The 21,199-nt window shown below is 52.4% G+C and overlaps 1 protein-coding gene across 8 annotated transcripts in view; it reads left to right on the top strand.

Moving 5' to 3' along the window:
• Window positions 1-19,259, top strand: part of ERC1 (ELKS/RAB6-interacting/CAST family member 1) — a 271,526-nt gene extending 252,267 nt beyond the window's left edge. For 7 of the 8 annotated variants that reach the window (XM_044940924.2, XM_044940927.2, XM_044940926.2 and 4 more), the window contains one exon: window positions 14,361-19,259. In XM_044940924.2, the coding sequence (XP_044796859.1) occupies window positions 14,361-14,498 (138 nt within the window). In that variant the 3' untranslated portion in view covers window positions 14,499-19,259. The remainder of the gene's footprint in view (window positions 1-14,360) is intronic. The other variant, XR_006550347.2, reaches the window with a different exon arrangement.
• The last annotated feature ends 1,940 nt before the right edge of the window (window positions 19,260-21,199 follow it).

Below are 21,199 nucleotides of genomic sequence, written 5' to 3'. Positions count from 1 at the left end.
GACTCAGTGGACGTGAGTTTGGGCAGACTCCAGGAGTTGGTGATGGACAGGGGGGCTGCAGTCCATGGGGTCACAGAGAGCCAGACACGACTGAGTGAACAAGAGTAGCCCAGGGGCTCCTGGGGCCCTAACTGCCGCTTAGGCGATTGTTTCAGGCCTTCGAACAACCAGCTTCCAGACCGACTCTGGAAACGGCCCTCCCCATGAATCCTGGGCCCTGCTTCTTCGAGCAGGGGGTGCTAGAGAGCCTTGCTCACGGCCACTGATTTCGACCTCCACCCTTGGAGGCTGCGCAGGGCCTGCTGGTAACGTCGCTGCACAGTGCTCTGAACAGAACTTAGTAGCTGGGCCTTTCCTTAAAGCTGCTTTACAGACATTAGGGCATAAAGTGTGGCTTCACCCACGCTTCCGGGGGCCCGGGCTCCCCGTGTGCTAAGCCTTGAGCATCCACTGAGCCAGACTGGACTGGAGGTCTGGGGTCTCCCATCTTGAGTTCTGTTGGCTATGAGAATGTTTTCCTTTCAAACCCAACGTTCCCCAAGAGCTTTCAAATCATATCACACACACTTCCCTTTAACAGCCCCAAATGAATGACTGTCCAGCCCCCTGCAATCTTCTCCATGTCAGTACAGCTGCTAAATTATCGCGTTGTGCCTGCCCCCACCACTGTGCATGGTCCTCTCCACAATGGCCGTGGTCCCTCAGCAGCCCACGTGACCCTGGAACTTTGGTCAGTACTGGAGCCCCTTCCATGGCCCCTCTGAATTGCTGCACCGGGAGCTTGTAAAAGGTCATTCTGTCGTCTCACCAGGGAGCTAGGAGACCACTCAGGGAAGGTGTCGAGTCGGCACTAAGAAGGCAAAAATCAAGCAAGGGAGGGAGCCTTGCCCTCCTCCCTCCCTGTCACAAGGCCCTGGAGTCGGGGGCCACGTACTGGATGGAGAGTGTGTGCTGACCACACGCCACTGCCGCCAAGGCCACTGCCCTCTGTCCTGCTCGGCCGCAGTGACTCGTGGACGTGGGTGAGCCGTGCGCTGGTTTAGCGCTTAAACCTCAGCCACAGCAGAGCGTTGCTCCTGCCATCCCGATGGCCTCAGTGTTAAAGGTCTCACTAGTTGTCTGGGTGGTTTGTTATCTGTTTCTGATCCTCCCCCTCTGACACGCTCAATTCTGAGAGCCAAACCAAACCCGCTGGACTGGCCGGCGTGTCTGCGGTTCCCAGAACCCAGCTGCTGCCCTTCAGCCCCTGTGGCAGAGAGAGACGTTCTCCTCCGTGTGGTCAAGGCCGGCTCTCAGCATAAATGTCTGTGCTCACGTTAGTTAACAGGTTTGTAGGAGGTGGTGTGAGGTGTTACCCATTGAGAGTCTGCCGGGCTGGAATCCTGTTTAAACTTCCACATGGTAGTGTTTGGGGTGCTGCATAAACTCCTTTCAGAATGAGGAAACATCTTTAAAGAATGGGTCATGGCGTATACATATATTATCCATTTTGGAACCGAGTCCATTGTTGTAACTATTATAGCACTAAAAGATTGCTGCTGCCGCTGCTGCTGAGTCGCTTCAGTCGTGTCCAATTCTGTGCGACCCCAGAGACGGCAGCCCACCAGGCTCCCCCGTCCCTGGGATTCTCCAGGCAAGAACACTGGAGTGGGTTGCCATTTCCTTCTCCAATGCATGAAAGTGAAAAGTGAAAGTGAAGTTGCTCAGTTGTGTCTGACTCTTAGCGACCCCATGGACTGCAGCCCACCAGGCTCCTCCATCCATGGGATTTTCCAAGCAAGAGTACTGGAGTGGGTTGCCATTGCATAACAAAGTATAAAATTAATTTCTAGAGCTGTATGATACTCAAATTCTGTGGTGCTCAAGAACCATAAATATCAGTGTTGGATAGTATTGTCTTGGAAGGTATACAAGAAGCGTGGAGAAACAGGCAGTAATATTTACATATTATAGAAAATGTGTTTAATAAAATCTATGTCCAAAGATTTAAAAAACAAAAAAGCCTCCACACATTCTCAAGCCCCCAGCTCTGTCCCAGCAAGTGGGGACAGGGAGGCCTGGCGCAGGCCAAGGTCCGTCTCTGCCTAAGGACGTGCTGCATCTGAACACCCCACGCATGGGGGGTACCTGGCTTGTTCTTGCAGAGTCACAGGGAGACAGCTGACAAATGTAAGATGTTCCAAGTGGGCAGGGTGGTGAGTGCTGACTTTGTGAAAGTGTTCCCCTCATCAGGTTAACTTATCACCTCTCATTACCTACCTTTTTAAAGTTCTGTGCTCTTAGCAAATTTCAGTTACATAAGACTGTTAACACCTGTAGTCACAGCTGGCTTGTTGTTTGAACGGGACGATACCTCAGAGTCCTTTGGTGTTCTGGGACATTTTTACCTGAGAGGATTCCACCTTCTCCTGACTCTTAAAATTCAGTCTCTTGGGAGCCAGTCAGACCGACGTTAATGTCCTGTTGCGTCTGGAGGAGGTGTCTGTTCCCACTTCCGTCTTTTGTCAGCATGTCTTCCATCTCTCTCTCTGTTCACTGCCTTCCCCAGCTCGTTCAGAGAAGGTGTAACGCCTGTGTCAGGATGGAATCTCTCAGGAAGGAGTCTAACCTGGGAGGTCAAATATCACGTAGAGAAACCCAGATGATCTTAGCCAGAGGCGAATACTTCAGGCAGGAAATACTTTAGAAGTGTCCAGACTTAAGTAGGCTGGAGATGAAGATGTTACTGACATCTGCAAGTCCAGCAGAGAATTATCAGAAGGCAGCAGTTGGTGGTGGTTTATGGCAGATGACTATCTAAACCTGGACTGTCCCATCACTGTCCGGCCCCGGTTGTCCCCAGGGAGCTTACTTTGGGGGAACAGGTGTCAGCAGCTGTGTTCGGTCCTGTACATCCATTGAGCCCAGTTCACGTGGGTCGCTGGACTCCAGGTTGTTGGACTCACAAAACCACGATTGACGATAGCCTTCAGAAGACGGTAAGCAGCCGTGAGTGACGTGGGGACCCTGAGATCTGGTGGTTAGCAGGCAAGACCAGATGTCCTGTGAAACTGGCCTCTGAGGTGGGGCACTTGTGTGTGAAGACAGCTGAGTTTGACCCCCTGGTTGCTGGCTGCTGGGACATGGGGAACGAACCCTGGGTTTCCTGGGACTCAGGCTCCACCAGTCTACACAACACTGGCCACTCAGCCTCCTCGGGCCTCGCGCACCTTCCCTGAAGGTTAGAAAACTGAACTGCGAGTCCTGTTAGCCCCCTTCCAGGCGTATGAGTCTCAGTTTCGGAACCGGCCTGATTTTAGGTCTGGTGGGTCCACCGTTGGATATTTTGTCGGGGATGGGTTTAGTGTAGAAAACTGGACTGCGTGCTTTGTACAGATGGTCACCGCAGATCTGATGTGCTTACTCTCCTCGGGGCCGGGACGTGGCCGCAGGGCTTTCAGTGCTGGGCAGCAAAGACGCCCTTGCTTTGCTGTTACCTTTGCTCAGTTTTTAACCGTCGGAAAGCCTAGCTCCTTCCCCAGGGTGCGTGGCCCGTGTTCATCCAGAGGCCGTGTAGGGAGTGTCTCCCGTGTGCAGGGCTTAACTTAACACACTCTTGACAGTCCTGGGGTGGCATTTGTGATATTCACGCTTCGAGGGGCTTCAGGGCTGGGCTTTGCTCCCTCCTTGTCGCCCAACATGAGGGAGGGAGAGGAGGATGGTCCTTTATGTCCCCAGCCGCACCTCAAGAAGGTCACCATGCAGTTGCGTGTTGTCACCGGGGAACCGACGGTGATGGATCCCGGTGGTGGAGTGAGAGGACTCTTTCCAGATTCATCCTGGAGCAGCCGTGACACCCTGTTCACTTCTGGCCTAAGCAGCAGCAGCCTATCCTTCTTAGGAAGACAGACCCAGCGTTGCCGGGCAGAGGGTTCATTGCAAGGCAGGGAAGGGCGAGGAGAAGGCCCAGCAGCAGCGTCCCAGCCACCAGCACGGCCAGTCAGCTTGCAGAGTCCAGGGCAGGGTGGCCAGCAGCTTGGGTCAGGGATACCTTGGGAGGAAACCCGGAAAGTTCAAGCTGCAAGCTCGGGCTTGAGATAGAAGGAAGAGAGGGCTTCACGGTTTACTGTAATCCGTGGGGAGTGATTGTAGGCACGTTCTTCAAGGTCAGCTTCCATTTTCCCTGTTACCAAATGCCAGAGGGATGCCACAAAGCCGACCACATTCCTGTGGAAAAGTAAATGAGGTATTTACTGCCTGGACATGAAACGTGCACCATGCTGTCAGGTCCCTCTGACCACGTAAGTTTCATGTTTTATTCAGCAGATAATTGAAGGCTTCCCTGGTGGCTGAGATGGTAAAGAACCTGCCTGCCAATGCAGGAGACTCGGGTTCAATCCCTGGGCCAAGAAGATCCACTGGAGAAGGAAGTGGCAACCCACTCCAGTATTCTTGCCTGCAAAATCCCATGGACAGAGCAGCCTGGCAGGCTGCAGTCCATGGGGTCACAAAGAGTCAGACACGACTTAGTGACTAAACAACAACAACAACAGCAAATAATTATGGCAGAATACATAGCAGTTTATTCTAGTTGTTCAAAAATCCAAACTTGGATTGTTTCATGTCTCTTGGGTCAATATAGTTTAAACATCCTGCAAATTGGGGCCGGGGGCTATAGCCTAGATTTGACCGGGATAGAGGACCACTCCGATAGAGGACTGTCACCTCTTACAAGGCTCCAGTCATCATGTCCATTGACAGCTCAAACCTCACGGCCTCTGCATCCTGGGACCTCACTGTTAGAAACCTCAAGTTCAGATTCCTGTCTGCTAAAACCAAACCGAGCATCTCTGTGATTTTCCCGCCCACCACCAACCCAGCTACAAACACGAATGAATCTGAGTCACTGCCAGGCACAGCGGTATTCGTCCAGTCACATCTCTTGTAACCATCCCTCACGCCTTTATACCCACCTCTCCACCCTCTTCTCTCTCCCCATCCTGTGTCTGCGAACACAGGGCCATTTGCCTTGAAGGAAGGCTTTTTCTCTCATTTAAGACCATCCTGTTTTGTGGGTCTCTGTTAGCTCTCCCTTGGCCTTGACTGGGCTGTGGAGAGAAGCCGTCCCCACCCTGATTCCCTGACCCGTGCTGGGCGGTGGAGGTTCTGGGCAGCTTCCAGGGCCCGCCAGCCCGTCCTCCGCTGCCCCCCTGCCTCTCTGTCCCACCCACAGGGTCCTGATCCGTCTCCCCCCATCAGCTCTGCTCTCTGACATGGAAGGCAGCGTGGGAGCCCGCACGGTCTCCCTCACAGCCAGCCTGTCGTGACGTGTTTTTATGGGTTGTGGGGCATCTTCTCCCTGCCCTGCCCTTCTCCCTTTCTCCCTCCCGTGCATGTTGCTTTGAGAATACAGATTGAGTTGCTGTTGCATTTGTGATTCTTGGCCCAAGTCCCTCTAGAAATCATATTACTACTCTGAATTCAGCGAGGGCTGGAATAGCTACTAAGAACAGAATACATTATCATAACATTCAGCAGACAAGGCCAGAAAATTTGTGCCAGAGGCAAGCTTGGTATCCTGTACGGGTCCCACGGTCCATCTTTTGAGAAAAATGTCTCGGTAATCGGTTGACACGTCCTGCTACAAGGCCTTCGCCATCAGACAGTCTTGACTTGGAGATGCTTCAAGTTTATCTTTAAGAGGTCTTGGAAAAGTTGTGGGTGTTCCCCCTCCCCCGGGGTTAGCATCTGTTCTTCAGTTCCTCATCCAGTTGTTTTTCGATTGTCTGCTCTGTGCAGGCTGCTTTGCTCGGCAGCCTTGGTATGTAAAAAAGAATTCATTGAGGAACTTGCCGAAGCACAGGGGAATTAAACATGTAGCCAACTCCTGAGACACGAGACAAAATGAATGCTTCAACAAGTGTTCACTTCTGACAAGGGGCGTCTCCACGACGAAGGATAAGTTAGATGGGAAGCGGCGGTGTCGGAGGTAAGATGGTCCATGTCCCAGGGTGAGGGAACTGCATCAGAGCGAACGCACAGAGGATGACCAGGATATACTGGAGATGAAACTGGGAAAGTGTGACGGGACAGATGGTGGCCGCCGTGCCAGAGGGAGTGGACTCTGTTTGTAGGGAGGAAATCATTTAAGATCTTGGAAGAGGAGGAGCAAACTTAACCCAACCCATCTTAGAAAGGGTTGAGATGGTGCTGTGTGCTCAGTCCCTTCAGTTGTGTCCAACTCTTTGAAACGCTATGGACTGTAGCCCACCAGGCTCCTGTGTCCATGGGATTCTCTAGTTAAGAATACTGGAGTGGGTTACCATTTCCTTTTCCATAGATGGTTGTGAAGCTATTGCAATAAGCAGAAGATGCTAAGATCCAAGAGCTGGGGTCAGGTTTGTGACCAGGAGATCAGAGAGGAGGAAACGAAACCAAAAGAAAGGTGGCCTGAAGAGGACGTTCACAGGAATTCCTCAAAAGAGGAAATGGCCTTATAAACATATTTTTAAATACTTCACCTCTGTTTTTGGCTTCACTACATAGAACTGCGAATGAAGACAGCCCTGTCGCATTGGCAAGGTTGCGGGGGAGGTGGGTGTGACCCCAGGGGACCAGGAGGATGGGAAATGGTCACCCTTATTTGTTGACTGAAAGTTAGTGCAGCTGTTCTGAACAGTTTGGTGACATGTCCAGAGCTTTAAAAAGGTGTATACCCTTTGATGCAGGATTCTAAGAAGACAGCCATAGATATGCATAGATTTATGTTTAGAAAATTTCAACACACTAATATTAATAGTAGTGAAAACAGACTACATTTCTAATAATTGATTTAGTGAAATAACTTATAATACGTCCATAAAAAGGATTACAATGCAGCCCTTTTAAAATTCAGGTTTTAGAGGAATATTTACTCACGTGAAGAACTATTTTGTAGCACTGTTTCTCCGTGGTCATTCTGCTGCTCTTTACATTCCCTCTCGTGCCCTGAATCAGCGTGTCCGTCACACACACACACACACACACACACACACACACACACACACACACACACACACACACACACACACACACACACACACACCCCTGCCACAGCTGTGATTGGAATGCACTGTATCGGCAGGTAGTTTGGGCAGAATCAACACTCTTACAGTGTTGAGGCTTCCCATCTGGGATTGTGTCGCATCTCCATTTAAGGTACGTGGTCAACTTTTGAGAGAGCGATTTTGGCGAAATGGCAAAAAGCTAAACTCTTAGATGTTAAGGAGGAAAGTGGGAAGCAGAGGTAGGAAACGTAGAGTTGTTTTAGACACGTGATGGTGAATGAGAGGAAAATGACTGGGCACGCATGCACGTGAGAGGGGCGGGTCCAGAAAGCTTGGGTGAAAGAGCCCCCGGAGGCCGTGGTCAGAGGCCGGGCAGGGGAGAGGGCGGGAACAGAGCTAGTTGACGGGCCAGGGCCGTGGGACCTGGAGGAGCAGGAGCGTCGTGGCGTTGTTTTGAGATCGGATGTGTCATGTCTGTGTTACCTCAGTAATGAGTTCCTCATGCTCCCGTCACCTTGCCAACAAAGGTGCATATACCAAAGCTATGGTTTTTCCAGTTGTGAGAGTTGGACCATAAAGAAGGCTGAGCACCAAAGAATTGATGCTTTTGAACTGTTGCTGGAGAAGATCTTGAGAGTCCAGTGGGCAGCACGGAGATCAAACCAACAACGAGTGAAGTTGCTCAGTTGTGTCCAACTCTTTGCAACCCCATAGACTATAGCCCACCAGGCTCCTCCATCCATGGAATTTTCTAGGCAAGAGTGCTGGAGTGCGTTGCCATTTCCTTCTCCAGGGGATCTAACCAGTCAATCCTAAAGGAAATCAACCCTGAATATTCATTTGAAGGACTGATGCTGAAGCTCTAATACTTTGGCTACCTGATTTGAAGAGCCGATGCATTGGAAAAGACCCTGATGCTGGGAAAGGTTGAAGGCAGGAGGAGAATCGGACGACAGAGGATGAGATGGTGGATGTGAGTTTGAGCAAACTCCAGAAGATGAAGGACAGGGAAGCCTGGCATGCTGCAGTCCATGTGGTCACAGAGTCAGACAGGACTGAGCAACTGCACAATAGGCTCACGGCTGCCAGCCCCCTGAGCAGTCCGTCCTTCGCCATGGACAGCAGTAGCACCCACATGCAGGATGCCACCCTCCCAGTCATCCTCAGCCACATTTCCAAGTCCCTGTTTCTTTATTATTTTTTTTTTTTGTTAATTTTTAAAAGCTGTTTATTTGGCTGCACCAGTCTTAGTTGCGGCATGTGGGATCTAGTTCCCTGACCAGGGATGGAACCCCGGCCCCCTGCATTGGTAGTGGAGAGTCTTAGGCACTGGACCAGAGAAATCCCTCCCACCCATTTCTTTTAGCCAACCCTATTTTCTAGCTTCTCTTCTGGAGCCAGATGGCTGTATACCTCTAACTCCAAGATTCCCTTCCTCCAGAGTATCTTAGTTCTCTTAAGGTTAAGTAGGAAGAGGCCCAAGGCACTTGGGGAAGATTTCATGTTAGGTGTTTATTTATGGAGAAAGCAGAGATGCTGAGGTATGGGATTTGATGCCGCTGTTACAGGGGCTTATGGGATTCCTGGGAACACGTTTGTTTTTTAAATGTATTTGGAAATGTTCTTAGGGTGGTTGTTGTTTGTCTTTAGATTCAAAGCTCTCAGCACGTACCCAGAAAATTGCACCTCTGTATCTAGAGGGGGAGATTCTGTGAACCTACACGCTGCATATGATTATGGTGTTTTTGAAAATAAACAAGACGGTAGTGTTTTTTCACTGTAGTACTGGTGGGGGTAGAACTGGCCTGCCAGTATTAGAAGGAAGAGAGTAGGATATGGTAGATCTTATTGGTTTACTCAGCTGAGCTTGTATCTACTAACTTGGGATTTGTCACTTTAACAAGGAAGGGAAGAGGGACAGAGGAGCATTGCATCTAAGATGGAATGAGCTTTTTCATTAAATCCCCAATATTGCATGTCTGTAGGTTTGGGGAAATCCTTCTCTGTGCTAAGTCTAAGGGGTTTTTCTTTGGGGGGGCGGGGCAAAGGATGGAGAGACAAACTGGTAAGTTCAACTTTGGAAGCCGGAATACACCTTCCCTGGTTCGTCCACAGGGTCTACTACATGCTGAAACCACACAGAAACTGCCCTTTTTTTCTTTTTTGCATGTGCTGTACATGCTAATGAAATACTGTTAAATAACAAGGTACTAATCCCCCTCAAGATTTGTTCTCACACCTGTGCTGCAAGAGCACAGCTGTCTCAAGTCTTCGTTTGGTTTCTTCACGTTGCCTTTCTTCCTTAAGTGGTCTGAAGTTTTAACGACACTTTTCCGGACACTCAGCACTCCTCGGACCTCAGATGACTAAAGCTTTGCATTTCAGAGTCAAAACAGAAATCCTCATTTGAGAAGCAGTTCCCGTTTCACAGGAAAGGTTGATCTTTGAGGTTTTTTTTCAAGACAGGAAATAGCTAGCGTGTAATGGATCGAGTGCCAGTGGAATCTCTCTCTGCCCCGCTGTGCCCACGCGTGGTGCTGCTTCCAGATCAAGAGCAAGCCAGCCTCAATCCCCGGAGACGGAGAGGGACCCGGCAGTGAAGGAGCACTGCCGCCTCTGTTCTCACCCCTCTGTGTCTAAGCACCTTTCCCCAGGCAGACCATTCGTTAGATGTTGGGGAAGCATAGCCTTTGTGGCAGACCTCTGGTTTTCCCCCGATCTCTTCCATCACTCCTGACTCTCTCTGGTCCTCCTCCAGTTCTGTTGCCCTTCCCCCTTCCACTTCCAGCCCTGATGACAGCGGGTCACGATCACGTTTCCTCTCACCCTGCATCTAAGTCGTACCTGAGTCACGCTCTTAGCTCCCTCCAGTCTGTCCCCACTGTTTTGATAATGAGGTGCCCGCAGTGGAGGCCAGAGCCCTCGATGAGCATCAGAGAGAGCATGGAGAGGGCTGGGGGTCCTTGGGGGCAGTGCCCATGCCCGGCCAGCCTAGGGAGACCTGCATTACTTCTGCCAAGATCTGGTAGTTTCTGTGGCCCCAAACCCCAGGGACCAGCCGAGCGCATCTCCTCCTGCTTCGCCCCTGCTCCACTCTTGCTGGCTTTCTGTCTGGAACGAGCCTTCTCTGTCTTCGAACATCTCCCTCCACCTCCTCAAGGGACTCTCCCCTCTTCTCCTCCTTTCCACCCTGGCTGAGGCTGCAGCACCTTTCTCCCTCTCGGCGGCATTTGCTCTGCAGGACTTGGCAAGCAGGACTCACTGTCTCCTTACGGTTTCATTGAGACAGAATTCACACATCTTGCAATCCACTCACTTAAAAGGCATGATTCTCAGAGTTGTGTGGCCGCCACCACAGCCAGCTTTCAACGCGTTCATGAGTCCTCAGGCCCTCCCACCACCCCGTCCCACCCTTGCCCTGGGCAGCACTGGCCGCCCCCTCACTGAGTTTGCCTTGTCTGGACATTTCATAAAAATGGGAGAGTCTAGAATGCAGCCTCCTGTGGCTGGCTTCTTTCACACTGCATAGTGTTTTCAGGGTTCATGTGGTAGCCTGGGTCAGAATTCCATTCCTTTTCATGGGCGAACCAATCAGTACTTTTTGAATGAATGCTTTATACATTTCTGTTGCTTTCTTCTCTTAGTCTTAGAATAGGTAACAGTTACACATTTGAAAAATACATGCAGCTTTGAATATTTATATTACATATTTTCATTCGTATTTCTTTTAGTAAGAGCGACAGTACTTGTGGGTATTAAACAGTACAGAAGAATACAGAGTAAAATACAAATCATTCCATCCACTCAGACTAACCACTCTTCACAGTTCTGTGTTTCTTTGTCCATACATTTTTCTATACATAAGCCCAAACATACAGACCTCTCTCACCTCTTGTTCGACACTGAGGTCAGTAAAAAAAAAAGTTTAATTCTTATAAATTGCCTTGGTAAACATACCTGTGCATACATTCTTGAATTTCTTACTGGTATTTTCTGTAGAATATACTCTAGAAAGTGGAATTATTTACATAAAGTACACATGCAATCAAATTGGGTTGAAGAGACCAGAGTGCTCCCCAGTCTGTATTCTCATCAGTGGTATATATGAGGGCCCACTTCCTCAGGTCTTTACCAACACTGATTGTTAACAATCTTTGTAGCTTTTGTTGCCAATGTGATGGGAGGGGAGGAAAAAAAAACAAAACCCTATCTTGCTTAATTTGCTATTCTTTAATTCACAACAGCTGACTATCATTGAATGTGCTTATTAACTATTTACATTCCTTCTGTGAGTTTTTGGTTCCTATCCTCTGCCTGTTTTTTCTATTAGATTATTAGGATTATTGTTACTTTCATTAATATATTGATAGCAATTCTTTGTTTTGTTTTATTTACCCTAAACGTTTCCCAAGCAAAAACTTGTATTTTTACTTACATCTTTTCTGAGTCCATACAAATATTTTAAATGTTCGACTAGCCAAATCCAACCCCTTTTTTTTCCTTTCATAGCTTTCTTTAAAAGCACTACTCGCTATGTTAGTCAGGCTGCTTAACAAAACGCTATAAGCTGGGTGGCTTAGCAACAGAGGTTTGTTCCTCAGGGTTCTGGAGGCTGCGGGCCCAGGATCCTGGCACACAGGCTGGGTCTCCCGAGGGCTGTGCTCCGAGCTGCAGATGGCTCACTTCTCCTCAGGTCCTCACGAGAGGGAGGGAGGCCAATCTCTGAGTTTTCCTCATTCATGAGGGCTCCACCCTCACGTCCAAGCATCTCCGGAAGGCCCCCACCTCAGACCATCATCACGATGAGATGAGAATTTCAACATAAGGATCTGAGGGGACACACACAGTCAGTCATCACAGCCCACAAGGAATAAGATAAAGAGGATTTATCTGTCCCCCAGCCCAAGATAAGAAGCTGAAGCAGCAGCACCACCTCATAACCTCCTCTCTCGGCCTGCGTGGCGGGTGAGACCTAAGCATTGCAGCCCGGGGCTCTGGCCCAGGCCGCTGGGTTCACAAGGCACCCGACCCCCTTGCTTTCCCCGTTTCGGAAACTCGCAGTCACGTGACACAGCCAGAGCTCAGGACGCACCCAGCTTAGCGCGGTCTGAACCTGGCCCTTGCCAGACACTCGGGACCAGACATTCTGGTCTTTTTTCAACATTTAACAGAAGGTCACCAGCTCTGAATCTGTCCCTGGCTCTTTGATACATTTGAAAAAGCAGCATTCTCATTCTTGGCTCAGAGCATCTAGATTCTGTCAACAGTGTAACTGAAACTTTGCTTCTTTTTGCATTTTAATCCACATGCTCTTTCTGGGTTATCTTATCTGCTTAATAAAAAACAGCAGTAACACTTTTGATAACAACATCTAACATTTCCCAAGCACTTTCTGTGTGTCAGACATTGTGCTGTACTTTATACAAATATTAAGGCATTAAAACCACCCTGTAATATCATTGCTCCTTTTTACAGACGAGGAAACTGAGGCTTCAAGGGGTCCAGGTCATGCAGACCAGTCATTGGCAGAGCTGAGCTTGAGTCCCAGCAAGCCTCACTCCTGAGTCTGTGTGTTTACACTTTAAACTCAGTTTCCTTCCTTCCCTAAAAGCTGCTCTGTCTCCTGTATTTTCAGGCTCATCTGCCTTGTTCTCTGTCCTCTCTCCTGTAACCCCACCTCCCACCAGTCCAGCCTTAGGAAATTCTCCCACCCACCTGCCCCTCTTTGTTCCCACGTTCCCCCACCAAACCTGTATTCCTCCTTCATTCTCCCCTGGGCTCGTGACAATGACCTCCCTGGACATGCTCTTGTTCCACCCATGTGGCCTGCTTCAACTTCATACTATCTTCTGAGAACACGACACCGATCACATCACTGTGCTGTCTTAAAGCTCTTGGGCTTCCGGTTGCTGCTGTCGCCCTGTGGTTGTCACCAGATGAAACCTGAACCCTTAGCTCTGCGTACGCTGCCTGGCCCCAGGCTGTCCCTCCAGCCTCACTTCTGCCATTCTGCACTCCGTCCCCCGCCTGATGCTCAGCTGCTGGGGGAGGGGTGCGTCTCACTGTCCCTAGACCCGCACCCCTCCATGGCTCTGCACGTCTGCACCTGTTCTGTCCGCTCAACCGCTGCTTCTATTTCTGACTTCCCGGATGCACTCCTGTTCAGCCTTCAGGAGCATCTGGGACTCCCCCCAGGGTGACGCAGGCATCCTCCTGTCTGCCTCACCGCGTGTTCAGGCCTCGGTCACCGCCCTTTCCTGGCTGGGTCATAGTCATCTGTGTACTTGCTGGGCTCAAGGGTCAAGTCCGTTGCATTTCAGCGCTGAGCACAGAGTAGGTCCTCATACACGCTGGTGCAGTGCATGGAGGAATGTCAGAAAGTGTTTAAACAATAGGAGATACACTGTAAACAAGCTCAGCTTCTCTTTGGCTCAGTCAGCAGGCCTGCGGTAGGGAGTCTAGTGCACTGAGCAGAAGCACGTGGTGGGGGCAGGGCCCTCCCTCAGGTAAGGACCAGTGTGCACGATCCTGTCTGATCACGCATGAGCCCCGCCCCTTCTTGGGCCTGAATGTGACGGCGTGGCCTGGTGGGAGAACACGGTGAGAGCACCAGGGTGGGATCTCAGCTCCACAGGTCACCCTCTGGGGGCCTTGGACCAGCCTCTAACCTTCATCTTCAAGGGGAGACATTTGATAACTTTTATACTTTCATAATCGTTAATTCTGATACAGGAAGACTTCACATGGAAACGGACTCTTCTTCATCATTTCTTTTTTCTTTTTCTTTTTTAGCTTCACTGAGCTAAAATCGACAAAATAGTAATATATTTAAGGGGTACACCTGATGGTGTGTTGTACACAGACATCGTGAACACTTTCTCCAGCCTTTCGGTTGAGTTAACACACGTTGTGTCACGATTTCCTCTTTTTCTGTATGAGAACCCCTAAGCCCTGCTCTCCTAGCAGATTTCAGTGTGTGACACGGTATTGTTGATGGTGGTCACCAGGTTGTACATTATACCTCAGACCTCATTCATCTCAGAAATGAAAGTTTGTGCCTTTTTACCCCCCACTTCCATTTCTCACATCTCCAGCCCCTGGCAGCCACTGTCCCTCTCTCTGCTGCTCGAATTTGACTTGACGTTTTTTCCCTCCGGGTTCCATGTGTAGGTGATACCACGCACTGTTTGTCTTTCTCGTTCTGGCTCATTTCACTGAGCGCGATGCCCTCCAGGCTCATCCACATGTTTGCCAGCGTCCTTCCTTTGTTGATGAAGGATAATTCTGAACTCAGTGCGAACAGGTTTGTTCACCTGAATCCGTCTCTCCTTTCAGCTTCAGAGCGAGCAGGAGAAAGGTGAGCGGGACAATGCCGAGTTGCAGGAGTTTGCTAACGCAGTCCTGCAGCAAATCGCGGATCACTGCCCTGACATCCTGGAGCAGGTGGTCAACGCCCTGGAAGAGTCATCCTGACCTCTCGCGGGAACAGCCGGCCCAGCAGCCCAAGCATTGAACCTGGGAGCCAGGAGAGGAGGCATATGAGGAACCGGGCCCTAGGCTCCTGGCACCAGACACACTACAGACCCTGTCCCGTCTCGTTTAATCCCTCCAGTGAGGCGCCAGCACCATTTCTCGTCTGTCTTCTAACCTGCTTCCTTCTTTGGGTGTCGTCCCCACACCAACTGTCCTGCCATCCTAGCCGGGCAAGCAGCCGAGTCTCCGTGGAGAGCTGCCCTCCAGCCATCAGCAGTGACACTGTGGATGCTGGTGGCTACATCCTGATGGGGACACAGGGAGAGCTCCCCTCCCCCATCCGTGGTATGAGGATGGAGTCTGGACACTGCGGAGCTCAGCTTTCTGGGGGATGCTTCACTGTGGACCCAAGCGCTATGTGTTCTGATACCAGAACAGGTGCTTTCCCCTAAAAGGGTTAAAAAAAAAAAAATCCCAAAAAGAGTATTAACAGAAAGAGAGGAGGAGGAGAGGGACCAGGGACCTGGAGCCAACGAGCTCTTCTCCTCTCCTGTCCATGCTGGTGACTGTCCACAAGAGGCATCTGGGCAGGCCTGTGGGCGAGCCCTCGGGGAACCGGACTCCCTGCCTTCTGGTCCTGCGCTTGTCCTCAGCCTCTGGGTGAGTCGCTCTTCCTTGCTGCAGTGGGTCACGTCTGTCACTAAAAGAGAAGAGGGCAGTGTGGCCACGCCTGCAGCTCTGCTTCTGTAGAATGTGACCGGTCCTCTGGGTCAGGCTGGCTTCCCTGGAACGTCTCTGTCTCACCCCTGAAGAGTGCTTCTGCCTCCCCCCACCCCACCCCTACCCTGCACTCCAGGTTTGGGCACACCCCGCTCCCCCCTGCCCCGCCCCCGCTGCAGCCTTCATCCTGACCCACAGCCTCAGCTGCACACGGATGTCGTTCATCACACATGCAATCATTCCCCTCTTCTGCTCAGACCGTGTATATGAAGTGCCTGCGTGGCTGCCAGGCACCAGCCATGAACACAGCCTCTGGGTGGGGCGGGGTCGAGGATTCTGTGAGATGCACCTGGTCCGATCTTAAGTCTTAATAGAGGGCAGCTTTTCCAGAAAAATCTTCCAGAAATCAGCGTTTCTCATTATAATGGAATTTATGGGTTTTGGGGGGCAAGAGGCTGCATCAGTTACTAGCCTGTAGGATAGGATCCCATCTTATGACTCAGAATTTGGGGGTTTGTTCCCCTGAAGGAGCATGCTGTGTAAAGGGCTACGACGGTGGACGGTGTCTTCTCTGCACATCCATGTGCTTCTCAGTGAACTTGGCCGGCTCCATGTTGCAAATCAGAAAATCGACCCCAAAGTTGCAGATCCCGTTGAGAGTCCTGATGTCTTCCCCAAGCATAGACAGTGGCAGTCATAAATATCAGGCACCGAGAAACAGACCACTTAACCCGAATCTCGCCCTTTGATCACCTCCCTGGCCAGACACCCAGCAGATGCTCACATCCTCTGATAAAAGAGTTGCTGGGCTAAAGGGGTTTTCTCCTTCCCCTTCCCCAGTTACTCACCCAGAGAATCTGAGGCTGCCTGTCAGGTCGTCACAGCCGTCAGTCCTGTATCTTCCCACCAGCAGCCCGTGACAGTACCATTAACTTAAATGGTCACATCTCCAGCAGCCCCCACTCCCCGCCATAAACCAGCTTGCCCCAGTGAGAAGCTGTCGAGTGCTCCTTATCGAAGGTTTAAATGGACTCTGTTCATAAATTTCTTACTGAGATGTTTCCTGATAGCCGGGCTGGCCAGAGCAGGGGTGCCGCAGGGCTCAGACAGTAAGTGGTGGCCATTCGTAGTCAATTACCTCAACCCCATTTATTTATTGCACTGCCCATAAATCACGTAGAAAGCCCCGGTGTTTTAGGGCCTTAGTCCTGGAATCTCAAATTATCCACCACAATGGAAGGACCAAGGTAGAAGGACCTCCTCCCTGGCCTGCAGGAGGAAGAGGCCCCATGCAGGGCAGTGGCCCAACCAGCTCTTCTGGTGGTCTTCCAGGCCCTGCTGGGTCCACCTTCCCTGTCAGATAACGGTCCCTGCTGCCTGCCTGTGGATACCTGTAGGATTACTCTGGGCGGACACCATCTGTCTGTCCCTGAACCAGGCAGGACTCTCCTCTGCCTCCTGGGTGGTCCTCACACCTCAGTGGTTCTGGGGGCTGTTTGGTCCTGGATGAGGGTCAACTCTGGCTGAAGTTTAATAGTGAGCAAGGACCTGGCTATACCACGAGGGCAAATTGAATGTAATCTCCAGCATTTAGCATCTTACTGAGTGTAGTTCTCTCTCTGAGCCAACGTTTGCTGAAGGCTCAGTTCCTAGCACACAAGCCTTGTGTCCCCTGACCTCTTCTGGCTTCATGGTTGTAGGAGGTCATGAGCTGCTCCCGAAGGTCTGTGACCTTGGAGATGCACTGCAGGCCGCCTAACATGCTCACCAAACTCTCCATCCCATTGGCACATCTTGTTGCCCTGAGCACCTCGAGCTCTGTCCCCAGGTAACAGTTGTCACGGGGGGGGGGGCAGCGAGAAGGAGAGTGGGTGGCACTGACCTGGGGTGAAGGGCAGAAGCATCGCACGGTGCCCGTCTCCTCTTCCTGGGTCCTGCCCCTCCGTCGCAGGCACTCGCTGGGCTTGTGATGAAGCATCTGGGTGCAGGTCTGCAAGGATGTGGACAGTGTTTGAAATGGAAAAGACGTCAGGTGGGCTCTCACGTGTGAAGAAGGGAGCGGGGCTTTGCAACTCCGTCTCAACTCTGACCACGTATCTGACCATCTGAAGGTGGCCTGAGAGCTCCCTCTTCCTAACTCGTCTTAGGAACACAAGTGAAGCAGACGGAACCCAAGGCTCTTCTAGCATGGACGGCAGCAGCTGGGCTCACCCTTTGTGTCCAGAAAGGTCTGTTGGGCTTTCCAGCAGATCACCCGCCCCCCGGAGCGAGAGGAGGAGAGGAAGTCATCTCCAGGTGTCGGTGACTGCTGACGGTCAGGATTTGCTGCTGACCCAACCCACGTGCCCTTCCATGCCCCCCGTGGACTCCACCATGTCAGCAAAGCCCCAGGGCGGGGAAAGAGCAAGGGTGGACTTGGGCTCAAGTGGCTCTTCCTGAGTCCCCGTGGACCCTGTGTGAGCCCCCAACCCCACCCCAGCCTCATCTCCCATCAGCGGCGGAGCGCAGGGCTGCGGTGGGAGCCGGGGGTGAAGAGGGAGGGGCAGCCAGCCATACAGACCCAGGCCCACCCACCACTGCCAGCCCTGACCCCTCAGCAGGGGCGCAACCATCAAAGAAAGGTCTTGAGAGGAATCTGGTGTTTCCTCCCCGGACACTAAGGGAACACAGGAAGAAAACAGGGAAAATCTTTCTGAACAAAATGGCTGTCCTGTCCTTTTTAAGCAAAAACTTTTCAAACTTTTTAGTGTCAAAACTGTAACCAAGTGTCTCCTGGTTTTTCCCAGCTTGTGTGGCAAGTGCTGTGACCCCCATCATAAGTGTTTCTCCTCCTGACCCCGGGGGAGCGGTGGATTAGGGACTGATTTATGGGGAGTGGGCTTCTGTCCCTCCCTACCTCCTCTTTCGTTTCTCTGCTTGTCGATATTGTCCGTGTGGTTCAGAGAATCTGGGCGGTTCCATTGTGGCCATTGTTGACATTATTAAGATATTACAGAGTAGTTGTAGAACTGAAAAATTAAAGAGCTGTGTTTCTAAAAAAAAAAATCAAACCAATATCATGTTAACAAAGGAATTCAAGCTCTGGGGCAGCCAGACACCGCCCCTCTCCCCTTAAGGTGGCCGAGGTGGCAGCCGGGCCAGCTGCTGGGGAGACGCCAGGTCCAGATCCAGGCAGGCAACCGGCCGCTGAGCTCGGGAGAGGCTCCTGGGGCCCAGCTTGCCTATCCACCCTCAGGGACTCTGCCAGAGGCTCCCAGATCCTTGACCCCATAGCTGCCCTCACCCCCACACTGGCCCCTGCCCAGCGTGCCAGGTCCCATGTGGTTACCTGGGCCTGGCGCTGGCCCCTGAGACCCGCACCAGCCACAGAGCCTCCTCCTGCCCACTTGGTGCTATACTCTTTGGGGCCCATCCAGAATGGGCCAAGCCCCAGCCAGCCTGGAGCCTGCGGTCCAGGTTGGGGGCCGGCTCAGAGCCCAGCCCCTCTGGCATCAGTCCCTGCAGCCTTTCCCTGAAAGCTTGTAAGACCCCCGCCCCAGGCTGCCCGTCTGGGCCCCAGCAATGGCCTGGCCAGGAAAGGAGGTGTCCCCCACTGAGCCAGAGAGCCCGGCCCTGGTGGGGCTGCTTCCCCACACCACCACAGCAGTATTGCACACGCCCTGGACCCCCAGGGGCAGCCCAGGGCGCTCGAGTCCAGCAGGTGTGCAGGGCATAGACTGGGGTCTCCCATGGTTCCCCTGCCCCCCCGGCTTCAGGAGGGAGAGCTGCCCCTGCTGAGGAGCCGGGGCCCCGGGCGCTGACCCTGCAGCTTGAGTCCTTTTGGCGACAGTAGCGGCCGAGGGGGTGGTGTCTGAGCGGGCCCACCACTGCCGTCCACTGCACGCCGGCCCGCAGTGTCGCTGACACGACCATGATGTTACAGAGAAACTGTGTTAGAGTCGACTTTGCCTTGATAACTATTGTAAACACTTTGTTCATTTTTTTTTCTTTTTTATTCACAAACTAAATCCATCAGGAAATTATAAAGTTATTTAAAAATCGCGTGCTGTCTTTCTTTGAGCCTCATGCAGTCTGCTCATCCAGGCAGGATGTGTCCTCAGATGCTAGAAAGGCAGGAGAGGCCAGCGGTCCCCGCGCGGTCAGCCACACCAGGGATCCCTGGGAAGCAGGGATGCTCGGGTCACGGGAGGGCAGAGGAGTGGACAGCACCCCGGCCCTGACAGGCTGACAGTGACTCTCTGAAAAGGGGGAGCCCCTCTGGGCATCCACCTGGACTCGGGGCTGGCCGCCCCCCTTACTGTGGATCACGGTTTGCACGCTGGGGCCCCCACTTCACTCTGTCCCAGAGCAGCCCCCATGGGTCTGATTCAGATGGGGCTGGAGCCACGCCCCACCCCCAACCCCGGGATATGTGCTGACATGTATACCCTGGACCACATGAGCTGCAGAATCGGACAGAATGGGGGCCGGGAACAAGGAGGGTGTTGGGGGCTGCCAAGACCATCAGCTGGAAAGATTGGCAGCTCTGGGCCTGATGTCGAGAAGTTCTTCTGGGGACTTTGGTGAGAGTTATTTTTTTCTGCTTCACTTTGTTTCTCTGTCTGCTGCACAGGGGACTCAGCCCGCTCGCCGCATTCCCTCCCTCTCCATACAGGTTCTGCAGTCCACTGACATTGGCACACGGGCCGAACACTTCCCTCCCGCAGCCTTGCCCACACCCGGCTCTGCCTGGCCTCGCTCCCTCCAGCAGGGAAGGCCTAGAGTGTGCATAGTCTCGCTGCAGGATGTGTGTTTTGCTGCATAAATGAAATCGCCACCACGCGCCAATGTGTCCACCACAGCGAGCTGTTGGGTGACACTGTTCGCTGTCCCCAGGGTCTCCCATTCATCCTGCCTTGCTGCATGCTGATTCGCCCCGTGGTCACCTGCTCAGCTGCAGACAGAGGGACGCAGAGGCCACGAGGTGTAAGGAGAAGACGTGAGAGGAGAACTTGGCAGTGGAGAATTCCGCCCGTGAACTTGGTTTCTTCTCTGCACTGGGAGAAGACTATGATTTGGAGCCTCTTGGGCTGGCTCGAAGATACTTAGGAGCTGGTTAGACCCTGAGGGAGCATTCCAAGGAAGCTGGTTTGAGATCCACACGCTTTCCCAGGTGTTGAGGAGTGTGGGAGAGGGCCCTGGACTCGCAGCCCAGAGCCTCCGCCGCCCTTGACCTCAGCCCGGCTACGTTCTCTAGGTCACAGGCCATGATGAGGATAATGGGCAATTGTGTTTCTTTTGCTTGAGTGAAGAACTGCATTCTTCAGGTCTGCAGCTGCTCTGAGACCACCCAGCAGGTGCACCCGGAGGCGGCCCCCAGCAGGACGTGAACGTGGAGACCAGCCCATGAGTGTCGCTGAAGCCAGCGGCTCCTGCCGGGTCGGCTCGGGCTCCAGTTTCCTTTTCTTGTGACTTTATTCCTCAGGGCTCCTTTTGGACTTTGGTGGGAAGCCATGGTGTCCATCCGCCCCCCTCCAGAGCTGTGGGTGGGCAGTGGGTGGCCTCCACCCCCGGACAGCTCAGGGAGACGGGAGCTGGGGGCTCCACCTGGCTCTCCTTGGATTGTCACCGCAGTGAAAAGTCAGGATGAACCGCGGCTTCAGGAGCCTCCTGACACTTCAGGAGAAAAGAGAACATGAGTAGCCACTAGGCCTGGGTCTGTGGGGCCACCGTGGGACATCCCCAGGGGGCCTGATGGGTGGCTGTCCAGGAGAGGCCAGGCCAGCGGATGCCCACCCTGCTGGACGGGCGGAGAGCCAGGGCAGAGCAGGGCTTGGCCCGTGGGAACCTCGGCCGTGCACGAGAAGGCGAGGGTCCAGAAGTCAGACGACGGGATCGCCTTCTGGTCTGTGCTGTGTGTCAGGCCTCGAGAATTCACCTGGCTTCTCTCATCTTCAGTTTCCTCATTTTAAAACAGGGATAAGGATGCCCACTGCCACAGG

The sequence above is a fragment of the Bubalus bubalis genome, chromosome 4 (genome assembly GCF_019923935.1).
Source record: "Bubalus bubalis isolate 160015118507 breed Murrah chromosome 4, NDDB_SH_1, whole genome shotgun sequence".
In the NCBI taxonomy this organism is placed as follows: domain Eukaryota; kingdom Metazoa; phylum Chordata; class Mammalia; order Artiodactyla; family Bovidae; genus Bubalus; species Bubalus bubalis.
The sequence above is the reverse complement of the archived record's forward strand: the minus strand, read 5'-3'. Positions and strand labels throughout refer to the sequence as shown.